This window comes from Fundulus heteroclitus, chromosome 2, assembly GCF_011125445.2.
Source record: "Fundulus heteroclitus isolate FHET01 chromosome 2, MU-UCD_Fhet_4.1, whole genome shotgun sequence".
Lineage (NCBI taxonomy): Eukaryota > Metazoa > Chordata > Actinopteri > Cyprinodontiformes > Fundulidae > Fundulus > Fundulus heteroclitus.
The window spans coordinates 16174303-16195019 of NC_046362.1; the positions used below are offsets into that span (position 1 = coordinate 16174303).

The 20717-nt window shown below is 43.8% G+C and overlaps 3 protein-coding genes across 5 annotated transcripts; 2 read left to right on the forward strand and 1 right to left on the reverse strand.

The window, feature by feature from the left end:
- Nucleotides 1-1639: 1639 nt before the first annotated feature.
- Nucleotides 1640-7054, forward strand: LOC118565187. Its single transcript, XM_036145003.1, has 2 exons — nt 1640-4671; nt 6924-7054. The coding sequence occupies exons 1-2, from the start codon at nt 1956-1958 to the stop codon at nt 7052-7054; spliced, it is 2847 nt and encodes a 948-aa protein (XP_036000896.1). The 5' UTR covers nt 1640-1955.
- An 821-nt stretch (nt 7055-7875) lies between these two features.
- ints14 (integrator complex subunit 14) lies at nt 7876-15391 on the forward strand. Of its 2 annotated transcripts, none has more exons than XM_021309898.2 (11): nt 7876-8590; nt 8676-8783; nt 10169-10324; nt 11079-11197; nt 11299-11441; nt 11528-11620; nt 12783-12927; nt 13020-13174; nt 14191-14309; nt 14688-14753; nt 14852-15391. In XM_021309898.2, the coding sequence occupies exons 1-11, from the start codon at nt 8369-8371 to the stop codon at nt 15083-15085; spliced, it is 1560 nt and encodes a 519-aa protein (XP_021165573.1). In that variant the 5' UTR covers nt 7876-8368; the 3' UTR covers nt 15086-15391. The 2 variants fall into 2 exon arrangements, with proteins under 2 accessions (XP_021165573.1, XP_012706758.1); XM_012851304.3 differs by having other exon boundaries at nt 8369-8590; nt 13041-13174; nt 14852-15085.
- A 9-nt stretch (nt 15392-15400) lies between these two features.
- Nucleotides 15401-20713, reverse strand: hacd3 (3-hydroxyacyl-CoA dehydratase 3). 2 transcript variants are annotated; one of them, XM_036149305.1, is made up of 11 exons: nt 20503-20713; nt 19725-19767; nt 19545-19618; nt 19273-19437; nt 19053-19098; nt 18831-18941; nt 18610-18737; nt 18404-18510; nt 16269-16381; nt 16040-16171; nt 15401-15943 (listed from the first exon to the last, which is right to left on the reverse strand). In XM_036149305.1, the coding sequence occupies exons 1-11, from the start codon at nt 20578-20580 to the stop codon at nt 15867-15869; spliced, it is 1074 nt and encodes a 357-aa protein (XP_036005198.1). In that variant the 5' UTR covers nt 20581-20713; the 3' UTR covers nt 15401-15866. The 2 variants fall into 2 exon arrangements, with proteins under 2 accessions (XP_036005198.1, XP_012706759.1); XM_012851305.3 differs by having other exon boundaries at nt 16269-16375; nt 18398-18510.
- Between the last annotated feature and the right edge of the window lie 4 nt (nt 20714-20717).

Genomic DNA, 20717 nt, shown 5'->3' on the forward strand with positions numbered 1-20717 from the left:
TCAGTGTAAATAAATGTTTTCTGGGAAGCACATTTCCCAGGACATCACCAGAGGGGTCAAGTGAGGACTTGACTTGCAGCTGTAACTGCAGCAAAATGTTCTTTAAAGCATTGACTCAAGGGCTGAGCCCTGACATCGCTGCATTTTTGTTTGTAAAGAATAAAATTTTAAAATAAAATAAATCCTCTTTTTGTCCACAATCAGGCACTACTTGCTCATCACATGTAATGCTCACGTTGAAGTCGGTGGTTGTAAAGTTACCAAGTGTGAAAAAGTTGAAGAGAGTGAATGTTTTTCCAAGTTACATCATTAAGAGTAGATTGTATATATATGCATATATATATATATATATATATATATATATATATATATATATATATGTATATATATATATATATATATATATATATATATATATATATATATATATATATATATATATATATATATATTGTAAGGCAGTTTAAGCTGTTATGAGCATAAAAGAATGTTTTTGTATTTTGTTTGATTTCTCCGAGCCTAGTGTTAAGTCAGTAAATGCAGCACAGTCATCTAGATAACCTGAGGTTATCGCGAGAGTGTTGTTATCTTTTGTTAAGTTGTAAAGGCACTCAATGCTCGCTGTATGGACACTGCTAAAACGCTGTCTGTGCCAGAGCGAGAGGCCAAAACAACGCAGTGTATCGACCGCCAGCTGTGTCTGCAACTCACCTGTTGCCGGAGCAAGTAAAGTTCAGTTAAAGAAGATTCCTTGTCGTGTTATTCATCAGAACATCCACGCACCTCCATGCCACCGCAAGGTAAAACACGACAACTGGTGTCAGAAGTGGGATTTTAAAACTTCTATCTGTTAATCCAAAGAAAAAAAGAAAAAACTACATCCTGAGGCATTCTGAGCTAATAAGCCAAGTTACGCTACGACTTGTAAGGCAGAAGAAAGAAGTAGTGAAGTTACCGAAGCGCATCCGCGCACAACTTCCGGTGCGGTCCTTTCACAATAAGAGCATAACAGGAAGTGCAAGAAAGACCTTAAAAAAATAAAATAAAAAATGACAGAAGAATTGCAAGGCGCTACATCAGCCCCGGGAGAGGCAGAAACAGCTCCTAAATGGTTACAAGCTCTCTTGGAAAATCAAAATCAACAAACAAGAAACCTGCAAATGATGCTGGCCCCTGTCATTTCACACATTACAGGACAATCAGCTGCACAACAACCCACACCATCACTTATTACTGCCAATGGGGGGACAAACATAATCCCAACACAGACAAGAGAAAGGCATGCACCTGAGCCAAGTGTCTCTTTTGATGTGACTACTAGACCAAGGGATAATGTGTCCTTCGCAGCTGAACTGGAGGTCATAAATCAAAGATCTCGAAGCACAGGGCCGTCAAGGCGGACTATAGGTTCTGAACCTGACAGTAGACGCAGGGAAATAAGAGACTCTGAGCGTGAAGCCCAAAACACACCTGCTTACCATGATGATAGGAGGCAAAATATTTCTGCAGCCCATTACCATACATTGCCAGAACCCCAGAGGCCTAAATTAGCTACGTTTGATGGAAATGAGGATTGGGACTCATTTTTGATGCCGTTTGAACGTCAAGCCAGGAAGTATGGGTGGAGTGCTGCGGAGCGAGTGGACAGACTACATGAGTGTTTAAGAGGAGCTGCAGTGCGGTACGTCTGCTCATTACCAGAACGCACAAGGGAAGATTATGTTCTGCTGGTGGAGCAACTCGCTCAACGCTTTGGAAAAAAAGACCCCCCAACCACCATAAGGAGGAAGCTTGGAGAACTCAGACAAGGGCGAGAAACATCAGCTGAGTTCGCAGAGGAGGTGAGACGCCTTGTCACACTTGCGTATTCAGGAGTAGACCTCCAATTACAGGACCAGCTAGCAACTGATGCTTTCCTCAAAGGCTTACGAAACCAAAAGGTGGCCTATGAAGTAATGAATCGTGATCCAAGTTCCCTTGTTGAGGCCCAAAAGTTGGTGGAGGCCCATGAGCATAACTTCAAAGCTACTGTAGGCCGTGACACTGAGATAAAGAACAGAGCAAGACGCATCTCGTGGGTTGACGAAGAAGACAGGTGTGAAGACACTGCTACAGTGTCCCGCAGGGTCCAGACCCCCCAGTATGTTACATCTGACCAGTTTGCTGCATTAATGGAACAAGTTAAGACTCTTGTTAACACGGTTGGAAATCTACAGCTGCAGGTTGAAAGTCTCCAGCCTGGCAACACAAGAGCCCAACAGCCAAAAGCAGCCCAGAGCTTTGTACCAGAAAGAAAGCAAAGTTATCAACAGGTGCAAAACACCAGAGGGCGCTCTCAAACACCAAGCCCAAATCGTGGAGCAGCTGGCCCATGTTTTAAATGTGGAGAGACAGGACATTTCAGAAAGGACTGTGTTAGGCCACCCAGCCCTGTGGCTGCATGTAATCATAATGAAAAGCCTACAGACCACATGCTGCAGTCAGATGGAGCCCCTATCACAGATCCCCAATTACAAGGGCGGCAGATTGGCTGCACCAAGAAGAGAGGTGAGAGTTTACAAGTTCCTCTGATCATAAATGGCATTTCAACACAAGCCGTGGCAGACACCGGAGCTCAAACAACTGTGATATCGGAAGAGCTATACCAAAGTCTCCTGGAGAACAAAACAGCACCTGTAGACCTTCACCAGACCTACCTACTGAATGCAGGAGTTGGAGATGGCATGAAAGCCAAACATGGACTCACAGTGACCTTTCAAATCGGATCAAAGTCTTTCAACTGGGATGTGCATGTTGCTCCAATAAGAGACTCTGTTCTCCTAGGATTGGATCTGATGAAAGCCCATGATGTTGTCATCTATACACGTGGAAAGGTTTTTATTGGAAGTGAACAGGTGCCCTCAAAAATTGTGCGTGACAATGGTTCAGACTACTGTGTAGCTAGAGTGACTCTTGGGGAAACCATCATCATACCAGCTTCATCTGAATGTGTTGTGTGGGGGGAAGTGGAGGACCCAAAGCCGGAAGTTACAGCTGTGCTAGAGCCTGCAGACATTGCAGAAAATGTGGCCCTTGCAAGTGTCGTTGTCACAATGAAAAAAAAGGTGCCAGTCAGGGTGTGCAATTTTTCAACCAAGAGAACAGCTTTACCAAAAGGAGCATGCCTTGGAGTCCTTGTTGAAGCTTTTCCTGAACCCACACTTGAACCGGAGCAAAGCACTGAGCCTAGTTGTGTGAAAGAGAATGCATCACCATTGCTGGTAGGAAGAGTAGCAACAATCTCTGATATTCCCGAGCACCTCCAAGGCTTGGTTGTTGCTACAAGTGAAGCTCTAACTGAAGGACAACAACAGCGGTTTATTCAACTACTACTCTCATACCAGTCCATCTTTGCTAAAAGTGAGACTGATCTTGGTTACATGTCTGCTGTGACGCACAAGATTGACACTGGGTCTGCTAAGCCTGTACGACAACCTGTCAGAAGAACCCCTCTGGGATTTCAAGGTGAAGAGGAAGCACATCTTAAAGCTATGCTGGAAGCCGGAGTAATCATGCCATCAGTTTCTGAATGGGCTTCTCCAGTGGTCCTGGTACGCAAAAAAGATGGAGGAGTAAGGTGGTGTGTAGATTACCGCAGTCTGAATAGTTTGACTATCAAGGATGCTTATCCGCTACCCCAGATTGAAGAATGCCTTGATGTTGTGGGTGGAGCTACCATGTTCTCTACCCTTGACCTTCAGTCTGGTTACTGGCAGGTTGCAGTGGACAATAACGATCGTGAAAAGACGGCATTCATCACCAAATGGGGCCTTTATGAATACACCCGAATGCCATTTGGACTCTGTAATGCTCCAAGTACTTTTCAAAGGGCAATGGAGCTTGTCCTTAGAGGCCTTCAATGGGAAACCCTTCTCATTTACCTGGATGATGTCATTGTCGTTGGAAACGGAGTAGACCAAAGCTTAGATCGTCTCGAGCAGGTTTTTCAACGGTTTCAGAGCCATGGGCTCAAGCTAAAGCCATCAAAATGTCACCTGCTTCAAGAAGAAGTTCTCTTTCTCGGCCATATTGTGAGTGGAGAAGGAGTCAGACCGAATCCAGCTCTTGTCAAAGATGTACAGATGTGGAAATCCCCTGACAATCTTCAAGAGTTACAAGCTTTCCTGGGGCTATGTAACTACTATCGCAAATTTGTCCCACGTTTTGCAGAGCTGGCAAACCCCCTTCATCATCTTCTCAAAAAGGGGACGGTGTTTGTATGGACAGAGGAACATCAGGCTGCTTTTACTAAGCTCAAAGAGAGACTGACTACCGCACCTGTGCTGGGATATCCCCGTCCTGAAGGCAAGTTCATTCTCGATACTGATGCCTCCAACAACAGTGTCGGTGCTGTCCTGTCACAGGTCCAGTGGGGAGAAGAGAGAGTTTTGGCCTATGCCAGCTGTCAGCTTACACCAGCTCAACAAAGGTACTGTGTCACCCGTCGTGAATTACTCGCTGTTGTGCGTTTCACACGCCAGTTCCGCCACTATCTTTTAGGAAGAAAGTTCCTACTTCGGACTGACCATGGCAGTCTCACCTGGCTTTTTCGGTTCAAGTGCCCTGAAGGACAGCTAGCTCGCTGGCTTGAGGAGTTGAGCCAGTACGACTTCCACATTGAGCATCGAGCCGGTAAGCAGCACGCTAATGCAGATGCCATGTCAAGGCTGCCAAAAGAAAATATGGAAAAATGTGACTGTTACCAAGCAGGGGTAAATCCTGCAGATCTGCCATGCAAAGGGTGCAAGTACTGCCAGAAGATTCATGAGCGGTGGGAAAAATTTGAGGAAGATGTGGATGATGTTGTGCCACTGGCTGTGCGTTGCATAGAGCCTCAAAGCTTTATAAATTGCAATGGTACTCAGTCAGTGGAGGATCAGCCATCTGCACCCTTCTCAGAGAACCCAGCGGTTAACTGGCTAGAGTCACTTAGTCCTGAGCAGCTGGCTATACTCCAGAAAGCAGATCCTGTCCTCGGCACCCTTCACACATGGAAGGAAACAGGGACGCTCCCCAGCAGAGACGAAGTGATGCTTGAAAGTCCTGCGGTGAGAAAATTCTGGCTTTGTTGGCCCCAAGTTACACTGAGACAAGGAGTCCTTTATTACTCCTGGGAGAAAATTGGGAACCAGCCCCCAACTTTGCTGTTACTAGTTCCAACAACTATGCAGAAAGAAGTCATGCAGTCATGCCATAACCCTCCATACTCTGGTCACTTGGGAGAAGCCAAAACCCTGGAGCGCGTGCGCCAAAGTTATCATTGGTATGGCATGGGTGGAGATGTTCACCTTTTTGTTAAAATGTGTCCACACTGCAGTGCATGCAAATCTACAGGACCGAAGAAAAGAGCAAAACTGCAAGGTTACCAGGTCGGCGCACCACTAGATCGTTTGCACCTTGATATTCTTGGACCATTCCCTGTGTCAAGCTCTGGCAACAAATACATTCTTGTCATTATTGACCAGTTCACAAGATGGGTCGAAGCCTTTCCTATTCCTGACCAAGGCGCGGAAACGACTGCAAAGAAACTTGTCTACGACTTCATTGCCAGGTTTGGGGCCCCCCTAGAACTACACACGGATCAAGGCCGTAATTTTGAAAGTTCGCTGTTTCGAAATGTGTGTAGGCTCCTGCAAATAACTAAGACCAGAACTACACCTTACCATCCCTCCTCTAATGGGCAGGTAGAACGGTTCAATAGGACCTTGCTGCAGATGCTGCGATGTTATGTGGACCGGAATCAAAAGAACTGGGATGAACAGTTACCTCTGCTGACTGCAGCCTACCGCAGTTCACAACACATGGTAACAGGATTCACACCAAACAGACTCATGCTTGGAAGGGAGGTCCACCAGCCACACGATATCCAGTGTGGTGCTGCAAGACTCAAATCTAATGCAATGGAAGTTGTAGATTATATCTACAAACTTGAAGAGAGCTTAAAGGAAGCACAGAGCCTGGCAAGAAGTCATCTTCGCACTGCACAAGAACGACAGAAAAAGGTGTATGACCTTCGAGCAAACGAACATTCCTACGATATTGGAGATCTGGTGTTTGTCAAAGATGACGCAAAAAAGAAAGGACTAAGCCCAAAGCTTCAAGCGCTATGGAGGGGTCCCCTGATTGTTGCAGCACACCGTGGTCCTGTACTGTATGAGATCCAAGGCCCCAAGCACAGGACAATAATGCATCATGACAGGCTCAAGCCCTATAACAGTGATGTGATACCAGTCTGGATTTCACGTCAAAGGTGTAAAATACTGCAACAGTGCCAGGATCCAGATCTCCATCTAAATACAGAGAATGCTCCTTTAGCGCCGGTGCTACCATTGCCAGACGATCCGGACAAAGCATCACAGTCTGAAGGTCCAAGCGAGTCTTGCCAGTCTGACGGTTCAGGTCAGGCGGTTCAACCCAGAGGTCCAGTGTACCAGCCGGGAAGCAGACAAGGTGATGAAGAATCTTCAGAAAAGACTTTTAAAACATCAAGTGGTCGCATAGTCAATCGACCAGAGAGATTTAGACATTAGTTATAAGTTATACTGAGCTAAGGTTGTTGGCTAAAACTTAAATGTTAAAACTAAAAGTAACCAGGGGATTGGTTTGTGTTATTGCCCCATGGTGTAAGTTTTTTTCAGTCATTTCTTTTGCGTTTACCAGAGTTACATAAGTCCGAATCAGACTTCTTTATGTTATTGATACTGAAGGGACTCAGTAGTCCTGAAAAGGGGGGGCAGTGTAAGGCAGTTTAAGCTGTTATGAGCATAAAAGAATGTTTTTGTATTTTGTTTGATTTCTCCGAGCCTAGTGTTAAGTCAGTAAATGCAGCACAGTCATCTAGATAACCTGAGGTTATCGCGAGAGTGTTGTTATCTTTTGTTAAGTTGTAAAGGCACTCAATGCTCGCTGTATGGACACTGCTAAAACGCTGTCTGTGCCAGAGCGAGAGGCCAAAACAACGCAGTGTATCGACCGCCAGCTGTGTCTGCAACTCACCTGTTGCCGGAGCAAGTAAAGTTCAGTTAAAGAAGATTCCTTGTCGTGTTATTCATCAGAACATCCACGCACCTCCATGCCACCGCAAGGTAAAACACGACAATATATATATATAAATTAGGGTACAAGGAGAGGACAATAAAATCTTAATGGCAGAATTATTGGACAAGCCATTGCTTTAAAAAATATATCCAAAATCATACCGTAGATTTTGTGGTCCGATTATGCACAACATCTCATGTCACATGACATTTAACAATAACTGATTACAAATATGCTAATGGTGCACGGGTACTGATCATGAATTGTTTATCTTATCTCATATATATTTAAAGGGATAATGTTAAGAACCTGAAATATACTTTGTTTAAATCAAGTGTGACGGAGATTATAAGAAAAGTTTGTACAGACTTACTTTTTTTCCTGCGCTAAACTTTCCATCAGAACAAAAAATAAAGGATGGAGTCCAAATTGACTTTCATGTTCAAGTGAAAAGTTAAAATATGGTCTTTTACTCAATCGGTACCGTCTGCAGCATAAACAGTGGTACGTTTTAGAGGTAAACTTGAACTGTCCCAAAGTTGGGTTCTCACGCAACTTCAGCGTTGTCTGTTTCGATCATAGACATTATATTATATAGTTTAAGTCCTACGTACTTTGCGTCACTCTGGGCGTTGCTGACTCCCAAATATGTACATGATGCAGCAACAGGAAGTCCCTCAACAGCTCTTTTGGGGCTGATCAGGTGTCATGAGCCCGAAGCTTTAAACCTTTTCCCCCCTCAAATCCGACTACAAATTCGAAACAAAACCTCATATGTCCGTAAATATGAGCAGTTTGGTTCTAAGTTGGAATTTCCTCCTCATTCTTAGTAAATTACTGTACAGATTTTGGTAGATTACATAGGAACTCTACATCTGTGACGTTGTGTTCCCCGGACAGAATTGTCAGTGCACTCATAATAATACAACAACACACGCTTGACAAAGAGGATTTATAGTCGTTTCTGTTTCTCGTATATATCGGTTTAAAACTTTTTTTTAACTTATGGATAATTATCCTTTAATATCTGACGAATAACATCCGGAAAAGTTGATTTCGTGTAGCCGTTAGGTCACATAATGCTAACTCGCCCACACTAGCCCGTGCTAACCTGTCCGATTAATTTTCTAACGCCATTAGCGGAAGTTTTATTTATTTTTTGCCAACTGCAGCTCGGTGATTTTCTTTTTGAGGGGTAGCTTTGCTGTAAAGCAGTACATTGCGCCTTTTGGGTGGGGCGTTTTAAATCAAGCGTGTTGTTGCGGGTCTCGGATCAGCGGGTGACGCAGCGATGCCTACGGTGATCTTAATGGACGTGTCCCTGTCCATGACACGGCCAGTGTCCCTGGACGGCATCGAGGAGTTCCAGAGGAAAAACCTGGCCGTCCACGGACTCAACATGCTGTTTGAACACATGGCCTCCAACTATCGCCTGGAGTTCACTGCGCTGATGGCCTTCTCCTCCCTCTGGGAGCTGCTGGTGCCTTTCACCCGGGATTACAATGCTTTACAGGTGACAGCTGTAAACAGTGATGATAAAAACACAAACTGTGTTCATTGGTTTGTCTAATTTTTTTCCGTGTGTGTGTGTGTTGCAGGAGGCACTTAGTAACTTGGAGGACTACGATAAAACATGCCTTGAGTTGGCTCTTCAAGGAGTCAGCAGCGTTGTTCAGCAGGAGTGGGGCAGTGCCTGTCCCTGTCAGGTATAATTCAGCCATGCCTTTTTCTTTATTTCGCTGCTTTAGAAAGGTAGACTTTCCATGGCGGTAATTTGTGCCTGTTCATTACAACGGTGCAAAGGTTTGTTCAATAGGTCCGTGCACTATTAAACAAAATTGCCACCGGGCGACAGGATTTACCCAGGTTGCCATTGTGTAATTCAGAAAAAGTAACCTTCAGTCATCCGACATTCAAAAATAAAAGTAAAAAGCGAACAAAGATGAACCCATACAGACCTGAGGATAACGTCACGAGTCCTTTTCACCAGGTCCTATGTCCCAGCACATTGAAAGTTAAACCTTTGATGACATTTTTTCCCCTGCAACCCCCCACCAGAAATGCAAGGACATAAAAAGACACTTTGTACCATACACTGGTAGACGTTTCCTGCAGATGTTGACAAAGCACAGCTAACATGATCCGATCTTCATTAGCTCCTACATTTGTTGAAATCTAACCCCCATTGTACACAAACTCAACGGATTCTGTGTTAATATAAAAAAGGCTACAATTTAAAAGCTATGTAAGAAACAAAATACATCCTGTAATTTGATAGCCTGTAGAGCCACTTTTACAGCATGGTTAAATAGTAGTTTTGTGTGAAACCTTATCGGTCTCTGACGTTTTGGTCTTTTCCAGCGTTTAATTCAGAGCGGCTCTCCTGAGGTCCCATGTTGAGGTCTGGACCTCAGCAATACCTTGATTTTTTTCTGTCTCAGCCGTTTGCCGTAGATTTTTTATGATTGTTCAGAGGTGGGTGGAGATGGTTCTCCGGTAGGAGCAGCGTTACTTAAAAAAACAAAACAAAACAAAAAATGTTTTTACTCAAGCAGAAGTAAACACATAAATCCAATGAATTACTCAAGTAACAGTAACAAAAAAAAAGAAAGTGTTTAGAGGAAGACTACTGACATACTTAGTTATTGTTTTGAAAAAAAATGTAATGAAAGAAAATGAAAACATTAAATAGGAAAGAAGGAAAAGTACAAGAAACACAAGCTTCCAAATCAATATTAAGAAGTTAGATTTATTTTTTCTTAAGTTAAAGAGTAATTGTGACTTGTTACTATTGTCTGGTATGGTTGGAATCACCTTCCGGTTACAAAACCATATTTTGGCCAAGCTTTAGCTCTCAGGCAGATGGCTTCACATTTGACTTTGGCATACGGATAACTCCATGACCGATTGAACAACCCGATGGATGAAATTCTAATGTTTAACATATACTGAGAGAGAGAATAGTATCAATAATAATTTTTCATGCAGTCCATAGCAGCTCTTTTAATTGTACTCTTTCCCCCCTGTTTTCCTGCTGCTTCGGTCATTACTTGATCCTGGTGTTTATGCACCTCCCTCTTTTGTCCTGCAGGTGGTGCTGGTTACAGACGGCTCTCTTGGGATCGGAAAGGGTTCCCTACGCCAATCTCTTCAAAGCCTGAAACATCGCGGTGACGACAAAAAGTTTCCGCTCCCTTTCCCTTTCCCCACCAAACTGTTCATCATGTGTGTAGCCAATGCCGAGGAGGTACTGAAGTGCACACTTCTGTCTGCGTATAGCTCGGTTTCAAACGATCACCCGGTCTGAACCTAGCCTCGTGAGACCATCCTGATCTCGCGAGGTTTCAAGGTTTCACTCGCAGATCAGTCTGGATACTCTCCGTTAAAGAAAATTTGGAGCCGTTCACCAAACGAACGTCCAATCAGCGTTGGCTTTGAGGCAGGTTGAGGTGTGACGCAACGGGAAGCGCGACAGTTCAGTCTAAAGAACATGGCGGCTTCAGCCGATGAAACTAGCGTTAGCGTGGCTATCGAGCAAGTTTTATCGGAATTACAGAGTATTTCTCTGCTGAGCTAACGAGCCTTTACTTGCAGCAGCAAGAGTAGCTTGGCTTGTGGTTGTGTTTTCGTCGTCGCTCGTAACAGAGCGACAACGAATCTGATTGGTTTATTTGGCCCGTCTATCACCAACATAGGCCAATCAGCTGACCAGTATTTTCGCCCCTTCCCAAAATTACTTCAACGGAAGGTTTCCAGATGGATATGCGGAGCAAATCTATCTGGCGGAGTCAGGTAAGTCTGAACCTGCAGAGATGAAATGGCCAGATGCCATACATCTGCAAGGATCATCTCATAATGCCAGTCTGACTTGACTGCATCTGTTACACTGCTTTTTTTTTTTTTTCCTGCAAATTGTTTTATAAATTTGAGAGTCTTATAGTCATATTTCAGTAGTCCATTTCAAAGATCCAACAACCTGCGCCTGTCTTGTGCTATTTAAGTTGCAAATGACTGACGCCATGGAAAACCTGGAGGAGCTCCTCCGTCTCAGTGGAGGGGATGGACAGATCTTCACCGTGGATGGCCTGCTTTGCATGAAGAGTGTGCAGGCAATGTTTGGGTAATTATGAGAGCTGTCCACTGTAGAGAGTTCGATGCAGAGACGCTCATATGTTCTAGTTTATTCCTATGCTTTCTGTGTCGCCGTCTCCATTTCTCCAGGATGCTGATTGACCGGGCGTACTCCCCCTTCCACGCCGTTCTGCACTGCGGGAATCTGTCTTCAGACGTTCAGGTGTTCCCTCGTCCCGAGCCTGTGGTGGTGGACGAAGAGGTGGAGCCTATTCCCCGAACTGTCAGCACAGGTGCTTATCTGGCTCTGTAGACCCACTCAAGCTTTTAATTATAGATCAAGTCTTCACTCAGGGTATGTTTTTTTTTTTTCTTCCAGATTTGGAAATTGTGGGCTTCATTGAAATTGCAGATATCTCCAGCCCCCCAGTTATATCCAGACACTTGGTTCTTCCCATTGCTGTAAACAAAGGTTTGGTTTATTGCTCCAGTTGCTTCATGTTTTTGAATAAAAAAATCTTTGATTTTGCTTTAAGAAGTTCTCACTAAACTGAGTACAATTCACGCAAAAAATAACAATAGTTATCAGGGGCCTCATGCTTAAGAGTGCACAGCTTTCATACTAAAAGTTGGCGGTGGTGAGAAATGTAGAAACGTTTGGCACAAAAAAACAGTCGGATGTATAAAACCATACGTAGACGTGTCACTGTACACGTTGCCTTGAGATAATATATATAAAAATAACTAGAATTCAGCCGTCGCACACAGATCGAAGGCTGTCACATCTGTTATAATGAGAATAATTATAATTATGGTAGTATAGTGACACTCTAAGTTGAGCAGAATAGGAATACGAGTGCAGCCATTGCTTTGATTACATTTGGAAATCAGCCAATGAGAGCCACGGTTCAGGGAAATTTAAATCTGAACATGACTGAGGTATTCCCATCCTGCAGGCTTGGGATGGCTCAGGGGTGACTGTGAAATACCCGACCTGTCAGTCAACTCCCTCTAAAAAGCTCCAGTTGCAGAGTTAGAACCTGAAACTGCAGGTTCCTTCACGGTTCCTTCTAGTTTCCCTCTGCGACGCCGAGGCCAGTTTAAAAAATAATCGCCCTGGGTAATCTAAACCGGCTCACTAGCCACTCATCTTCATCATGTGCCAGCCGGTCAGCAGGATCTCTGAAAACGCGCTCCCTCCACATTCATCCAACGATGATTTCCTCCAGCAGTGCCAACGCTGCCACCGTTCCACAGTTATGTGCACCTTTACGCAGCTATTTATGGATGTGTGTGTATCATCACACCTGACTTGTTAGAAATTAATCTGCCGATTTGACCCCGTTTTCTTCTTTTACTGAGAATGAAAGAACACCTTAGATGATTTGCATGCTTTTTATGGATCGATGTGCATTTACATCTATGTGTGACAAAAACAGATTTACACACACAAAAAAATTTCACAAGACACCGGGCTTCTTCACAGATGGAAGATCATCTCGGACTGCTCGTGTTTGTAGAAAATCGCTGTTAAAAAAGGGATATTTTAAAGAGATGCATTTACTCAAAAACATAATTATACTCTTGCCTGCTGTGACAGGAAGTCACTCTAACATATTTGTACATCTTTTCAGAAGTGGATGAAGTTGGCGCTGGAGCAACCGATGAGCTTGAAGAGGAACCTTCAGCCAGCCAAATGGCCGGGAAAAGCCCAAATTTCTGTGTTCTGTTACACGGTAGTCTGAAGGTTGAGGGGATGGTGGCTCTGGTCCAGCTGGGGTAAGCCACAACAGAACTGATATACATGACCCTACATTCATCTGCAGAGCAATAGTTTCATTTTTGTGAACAGATATCTAAATTCAGTTAAGCCTTTCCTGCTTTGGTCCCAGGCCGGAGTGGTTTGGCATGTTGTACTCCCAAGCAGACAGCAAGAAGAAGTCAAACCTGATGATGTCTTTGTTTGAGCCCGGTCCCGATCCTCTACCTTGGCTGGGCAAGATCTCACATTTGGGACCAGTTTCGGGTAACTTTTTCACTCCATAGACATCAGAACTTAGTGTTCTTATCTCAAAGGCACATCCACACTCTAGGTATTACTGCTCTATTGTTTTTGTTTTTCCTGAAAGCTAATTTTATGTAATATTTTTAAGAAAACGAAAGTAAAAAGAGTGTGAAACTCTGTATTCTGGCATTATATGGTGCTTTAGCAGCAAATTTAGCACTGAGGTTTGTTTGGATGCGGGGTTGCAGCCAGGAATGGAGGGACAGAGGATGTCAACAACTTCACAGAGACTGAGTTCATTCAGAACTTCAGCATGTTGATGGCAACTTTTAATTATGTATATCAGCGCCTTTATTCTATAGTGTCTAGGCAGGAAACGATCTGATCGTGTCACATTGCAAAGTTCTCTGTATGCAGGAGTTTCCAGTACTTTTGCACGGCTGTGCGCTACGTCGCTCATCCAAACAGTTCCTATAAGAGCCGCCCAGTTTGGCTTGAACAGAGATTTGGCTCCATATATTAATGAGGTGTAACATCTCGCCGTCCTGCCGCTGTGCAGTGCCGTCGCAGCTGCCGTCCATCTCGCTAACTGGCATCACTTCGCCGCCGGCGCAAAGCTGCGACGAATGTTACATCCGCCTCAGTTGTTTCCGCTGGAGTCGCAACCAAAAAGATCAGACATGAGTGATATCAGGACCACATGTGGATGTGTCTCAGATTTGATTTGAAAATTCAAGATATGGGCCAGATCTGAGAACATACTTCTAAAAAGCCCCACTTGGTTACTAGACTGCAAACAATTTGGCCACATCCGCCCGCGGTGGGAACGGGGAGATGTTTTTTGCATTCTTGTGCAACTTTTGAATAAACGTCCAACTCTCCAGCACTCGTACGGGTGAGCGACTGTTGTTATCTCGACGATCAAAGGTCTCTGTATGATCAGTTAATGATTAGTCGTGGTTCAGCTTTGATCCTAATGATGTGGACCGACCGACCGACCGACCTCTGATGCGTAATCATCTTTCTGGTGTTTTCAGAGGCTGCTGAAAACCCCTACGGAGAGGATGACAGTAAAAGCCCGTTCCCTGTGCAGCCACAGGTCAAACGGAGCTACGCTCAGAACGTCACCGTGTGGATCAAAGCCAGCGGACTACAGGTGCAGTGAAGAAGCAGCAAAAACATCTCGTTAATTGTTGACTATTTCTGACAAACCAACTGAAAACCACAGTAGTTCATGTTAATAATTGGCCCTCAGCTGGTGACTGTACCTTTTAAATGCACACATTCATCTGTGGTACGAATTTCAGGGTAATTTAAACCAATCAGAATGGACATGTTTTATCACACATGCAACACCTTGATGATGTAATCATGATGTTTCCCGCCTCCACTAACCACCCTGTATGACAAACACACCAGCGTGGTTAGCAACATGTGACGGTTAAGCCTCAACTATGTGCTGTGAACAATTTAAAATGTGACGTTTTTGTTTATGTTGACTCCGGCTCAAGTTTTTCATGTTGTCGTTGTGCAGACTGATGTTCAGAAGATCTTGAGGAACGCGAGGAAACTACCCGATAAAACGCAGACCTTCTATAAGGTACGTTTAGCCCAAGTGATTCAAACAAAACGGTGATTGAATCAAATTTTTTAAATAAAAGTAAAACTTGATTTCTGATTTATTTTTTTTAATCTCAGGAGCTAAACCGTCTGCGGAAAGCTGCCCTGGCTTTTGGTTTTTGGGAGCTCCTGAAGGGCGTGGCCGAACTGCTGGAGAGGGAGTGCACCATGCTGCCCGACTCGGCGCACCCCGACGCCGCTTTCCAGCTGTCTCACGCGGCACACCAGCTCAAACTGGCCAGTTCTGGGGACTCGCAGTACGCCGCCTTCGAGCACAACATCGCCCCGATGCACACAGACTTCTCCAGCTGAGCTGGAGAGTCAGACCGATTCTGAACCAGAGGGAACTGAAACCGTACAGACTGGGCTAGTCCAAAATGTCTGCCGAGGGACACAAGGACAAAAAAAAAACTTTGTACATATTCTTTTTTTTTTTTTTTTTTTTTAACATGTTTCTTTGTAGAGTGTTTTACTAGACACACCAGTAATTAAATTGAATTTTTAATTCTGTGTCATAAGTTATCAAAATGACAATACAAGGGACATTTAGGATAATTAAAAGAATAGAATAATAAAGATGCGTACTGGGTCGCAGCTGAGCTGGAAAGAAAGACAGAAGCATTGGGATTTAAAGGTCATTGCTTTTTTTTTTTTTTTCTCAGATTTCAAAGATAAAATAAACTGCATTAGATGATACTACTCCTTGTTGTTTTAAACAGCAATGATTCTATATCAAATATTATCTTCTGCTATGGAGAAATCATGTCAAAAGACAGCAATCATAAAAAGCATCAGGGGGGGAAAAGGAAAAAGATGTCCCAACATTTCGATCTCTGTGGTTTGACATCTCTTCAATAATCCAGAACATCTAGTTTATGATAACGTAATTACTGGTGAGTGTGATTATGCAATGATGAAATGTTGCACAATCTGCAGAAAGGAAAGGTTCTTCAGAAGAGGAAGTCTTTTTATTAACAAAAAAACGCTCTAAACTTGAGCAGCGTTTAGGACGGTGATGGTGTTAAGAAAGAAGTGTCCAGATGTAAGCAGGCAGCCGAGGCGTTCAACGATTTTTTTTGTCGGTGCCTGAGGATTAATGCGCCTTCCTCTTTTTGGTCCGGAATCGTCTTTTCCTCTGCTTGTAAAGGTGCCGAAAGTTGATAAAAAGCCCTGAGGAGCAGAAACGAGAACGCCTCTGTTGGTACTGAAAGTGCACATTGGATAAAGAACAAACTGTTTTGAGTCACATTTGTTGTGGACTTTTACCCAAAAACATGAGGATCAGGTAGACGTGCAAGACGTAAGAGAAGCTGATGGAAGTCCCGATGGCTCTCGGCAGAGGAATGCTGAAGAGTTTGGTTTGGTTAAATATGGGAATGGACTGTATCACTGCAACAGCTGCGTGGAATAAAAACAGATTCACATTAATATGTTAATGCATATATATATATATATATAAAAATAAATAAAAATTCACACACATGAACTAATGTACCTTCAGCTAAAACACCTAATGGGTACAGTGGGATCCAGACTGTGTAGCGTAGCCAAGTGAGAGTTTTCCACTCTGTGTTAAAGCAGCCCAGCATGTAAAACGGATACCTGAAATTAGAACAGGACGTTGGCTTCACCACGGGAGAACAAAAACGTGATGCTTTCAGAGGCCGACGCATTTGCATTCGTAATAACGCATGTTTGTCTCGGTAGTTTAAATATGCGGTGGAAGATGCTTATCAGAAGTGAAAATGAATGGTCTGCATGCAGCTTGGAAACAAACTCAAAACACCTTTTCTTCTGCTCATTTAGATCAGCATTTCCTTGATGACTGTTTGCTCTGGTGTCCTTTGCAGCAGCAACAGCTTCTTTGTGCTCTGGTGATCGGTTGCAAGGCGCCATCCCCAAAGTGTTTCCACAACGTTGGGAGCATTAACTTGTTCGAGATATCTTGGTACGCTGCAGCTCTCATTGGAACTTAGGGGCTGGATCCGTTTTCTGGAGAAGCCGTCCCTTCTACACCCTACTTTCCCCTTGGGACGGTGCTGTCAAACATGTTCGGTTCTCCTGGGCAGCTGTTAAACCCAGATTCGTTCACTGGAGTTCCAGGCAGAGAGGTCTGTCTCTCCAGAGAACAAGTCTCAACTTTTCTAAAGTCTAGAGGCAGTGTGCTCCTGCATCTGGCGACTGGCGTTGCACTTGAACATGTGATCGGATGCAGCTGCTTCCATGAAGCTGTCCATGCACTGTTCTTGAGCTAACCTGAAGGCCACACGAAGTTCAGAGGTCTGTAGCTTTAGATTTTGCGGAAGCCAAACACTTCTGGACTGAGGCTTCTGGAATCAGTCCCAATCTATTCCACATTCTAATAATGCAACCACCTGTGTACTGTGGACTATTTATCTGAGAGCAGACTTCCTATTTGGACTTGATGCAAAGGCGGTATCCTATCACGGTACCACACTGGAGTCTTTCGCAAATGTTTGTAGAAGAGAATGCATGTCTTGATCTTGGAGTTTATATACCTGTGGTCATACACTTTAAGCAAAATGTTTTATTATTCTTTAATCAGTAAATTGCATGAGACAAAACACTGTTTTTTATATAGGGATGTATTGTTGGGACGTTATGGCCTACACTATCATAAGAATGACTCCCGATTTAACTGATGACATCCTCCACAAATAGGATAAGCCACAAAAAAGTAATTGCTAAAGAAGATGGCTATTCGCAAAGTGCTGCATCCATGGACATGAATGGAAAGTTGAGTGGAAGGCAAAACTGCAGTAGAAAAACATGCAAAGCTATCTGGAGTAACTGAAGCCTTGGGAGCTGTGGGGAAAGAAACTAGAAGATTCATAGGGTGCGGACTTCAGCTGGAGGGAGTGCTTTAAGAGCCACCGTACACTGGTGTATCCAGGCCGTTGTACTCCTTGTGTTTAGCCATGCCTTAAAACCAGGGACGTTATGGTGAAAACCATTAGGCTGTTACTCACTTGTCCCAAGTCCCTCTTTTCAGAATAAAGTACATTTTGGATCTCGTGTGAAAATCCGGGTCCCAGAGTGTGGTGGTCACCTACTGGTGTTGGACGACAGCGACTCAGCCGCGGAGGAAAGTTTAGAGCACTCCATGCTCCCCTTTGCTGACAATCTTTACATGAGAGATGCTGATTTTATCCTTCAGCAGCACTTTGCACCTGCTGTTACTGCCAAAAGTAATGTAATGACCATGTTTCATAGAGAATCTCTGGGTTTTATTAAGCAGAAGATAAGAGCCAATGCTGGGAAGCTGATAGAGGCTATCAAAGCAATGCGGGCTGAACGTCTCCAGGCCGCGCTGCATTGATGCAGTAATTCATGCAAATAAGCCTCGGCCAGGTACACACTGCTGTACTGTACATGTGCTTTTCACTATGCCAACATTTCTGTATTACTATTTTTTATGAAATACTGGAAATTTCTAGGATTTTTATTTGCTGTAAGCCCTGATCTTTACAATTAGGAGCGATAAGCTTTTGAAATGTCACTATGAGTGATGAGTAGCAATAAGAACAAGTCTTTCTTTTGACACTGATATAAATGAGAATTTTTTTAACATATTCTAACCTAATGAGATGCACATGTACTTACCTAAAGATCTCAATGCCGCTCCACAGATAGAAAACAAAGAAGACGACCGGCCGGTGGTGCATTTCCTCCAGACTGCCAAAAATGACGAAGAGGACAAAATTTCTTCCAACCACCTACCAAAGAAAGAGAGAGAACCAAAATTAGTTCTTACACATTCCTAGTCCGGTTGTAGTTACCCGTTCGTAAAGCTCTCATAAACAAACGTGTTGCACCTGTATGAGAGCGGGAGTGACGCTACTCCGGACCACACCGAAAGCAGCATTCAGCACCTCCACTGATGCCAGGATCTGGCAGAAGAACATCACATCCGATATGGTGTGAAAGGTGTCATAGAGTGAATCTGAAATTAGATGTAGAGATTGAAGGTATTGATTAAAAAAAAAAAAAGACAACCACATGCAAAAGAAAGCAAGCCCACACTAGTATGTCTGACCTTGCCCAAAGATGAAGAGGCGTACAGTCATGTTGACGAAGATCCATGAAAATCCAAGAAACTGGACCAGGTTGTAAACAAGCAGAAAGGCTGTTTTCAGGCTAACAAACCCTGAGACAGAAAAAAATAAAACATTTTATCCATGTATTCCAAGACATTTAAGAGATATGTTTAAAATCACAGGATGCAATAAACATTCGAATCAACAGTATTCATAATTACCTTCATCTGTATGCTTCATAGACTTCAGTCTGTTCCTTTTCTCCTCCTTATCAAAATTAGGAGAAATAATAAGAGTCACCGAAGAGTAAGCAAGTACTTCACTGAACAGTTTCAGAGTTTGTCAAGTATGAAACGGCGGTAGAAACCACAGTCGTGCAAACAAAAAGCAGTCTGGTTGATAGTGGGGGGAAAAAAGAAAATACATCTAATTCCGTCTCACCTTTTCCTGGATCTCCATCTCGGCGTCCGACTCGTCCAGCCAGCGGTCGAAATCTGGTGCCAGGAAAACCGGTTTCCGCTCGTGCGCGGTCAGCCTTTCCCACCAGCCTCGCTGCTCTTTCCGCACTATGATGTTTATCTGCCGCTGTGTGGACTTGTAGCTCACCTGGAAGCACAAAAAAAAAAAAAAAAAAGATTATAATGAAGTCACAGTGAAAAAATGTGAAAGCTGGGAATAAGAAAGGAAAGAGAGAATTGAAAATAAATGCTTACCTCCGATTTTACTGGTAAAAGGAACTCTAAGCTGAACTCGTATTCATGCTGTCCTTTAGCACCGTGCCCCAGAGCTGCAGAGAGTGTCCCACAGAAAGTTACAAATCAACACTTTCCCTGGAAAAAAAACAACAACTATGGAAGATGTATTAAGGATGAATAAAAAAAAAAAATTCTCACCTTGAAACCGCAGGACATTCTCATGCACTTGGACGTCAATATTCTGCAGAAGTAGACAGACTGTGAACACTTCCTCTCACTGAACAGAACCTAAGCATCAAGTCTTCCTGTTGGGAGACCAGTAATACTACAACAAGAAAAACACCTACAGAAGTGACCTCAACGCAAGCTATACCTCACCTTTTGCAGTCCACAAACAGTACTGAGATTTCATTTCAGAACTGCTCATACCCATTGTTAGAGAAAAGTGCTTAAGAAATTAGCTGTTAAAAATCCGGGTCCGCCCCGGATGCGCTCTATTTCATGTCTACCTCATTAATAAGCAGCGCTAAAAGACCGCAGTCTTCAGAAGAAGAAGAAAAACTGTGCGTCCAAAAAAAAAAAAAAAAAAAAAGGCTGATGGTACCAGAGACTATGGGAAGCTGCTATGAAGTTTAGGACGGATCTTGTGTAGAAACAACACCCAGATAAAGTCCGCCCCCCGCGTTTCATAATGGCCAGAGAGGTTATTTCGAGAGATGTTTATTAATCCCATGCAGCCACCCACACATTTCCCTAAAGCTCTGACACTCAGGCTACTGACAACAGGTTAGATGGGACAGTGACAGAGAGCCTTGTGAACATGTCCTATCGCCCTAAACCAAACCCCCCGTATTTACACACCAGCATGCAAAGCAACAGCCACCTTCATTTGAATGTATATTCTACCCTCGGGGGCATTAAATAAAACTCAGGAGTGCTGGGGGGGGGGGTGGGACGGCAGGTGGGCTGAACTCACCAGGGCGTCTGTCAGCTCGACGCGCAGGTAAATTTCCTCGTGGCGCTGCGCCCAGTACACCAGAGGCGTCAGCGTCATGGCTGGGGTTCTGAAAAAAAAGGCCCGTTTTAAACAAAATAACACTGTGGAGAATGAATGAAGTCCACTGGCCGCATGACAGCTTCCGGCGAGGTCTTTTTAACCAGAATATTCTGCCGATGCGCGCGCTCACAATC

Excerpts from the sequence above, each read along its gene's own strand:
- hacd3 (XM_036149305.1), bottom strand. The coding sequence starts at position 20,580 with ATGACGCTGACGCCTCTGGTGTACTGGGCGCAGCGCCACGAGGAAATT. Across the intron at positions 19,438-19,544 it reads TTTTACCAGTAAAATCGGAG|GTGAGCTACAAGTCCACACA; the intron begins GTAAGCATTTAT and ends TTGTGCTTCCAG. Across the intron at positions 19,099-19,272 it reads AGATGGAGATCCAGGAAAAG|GAGGAGAAAAGGAACAGACT; the intron begins GTGAGACGGAAT and ends AATTTTGATAAG.
- LOC118565187 (XM_036145003.1), top strand. The coding sequence starts at position 1,956 with ATGAATCGTGATCCAAGTTCCCTTGTTGAGGCCCAAAAGTTGGTGGAG. Across the intron at positions 4,672-6,923 it reads CCACATTGAGCATCGAGCCG|TTGTAAAGGCACTCAATGCT; the intron begins GTAAGCAGCACG and ends TCTTTTGTTAAG.
- ints14 (XM_021309898.2), top strand. The coding sequence starts at position 8,369 with ATGCCTACGGTGATCTTAATGGACGTGTCCCTGTCCATGACACGGCCA. Across the intron at positions 11,198-11,298 it reads AGTGTGCAGGCAATGTTTGG|GATGCTGATTGACCGGGCGT; the intron begins GTAATTATGAGA and ends CCATTTCTCCAG. Across the intron at positions 14,754-14,851 it reads AAACGCAGACCTTCTATAAG|GAGCTAAACCGTCTGCGGAA; the intron begins GTACGTTTAGCC and ends TTTTAATCTCAG.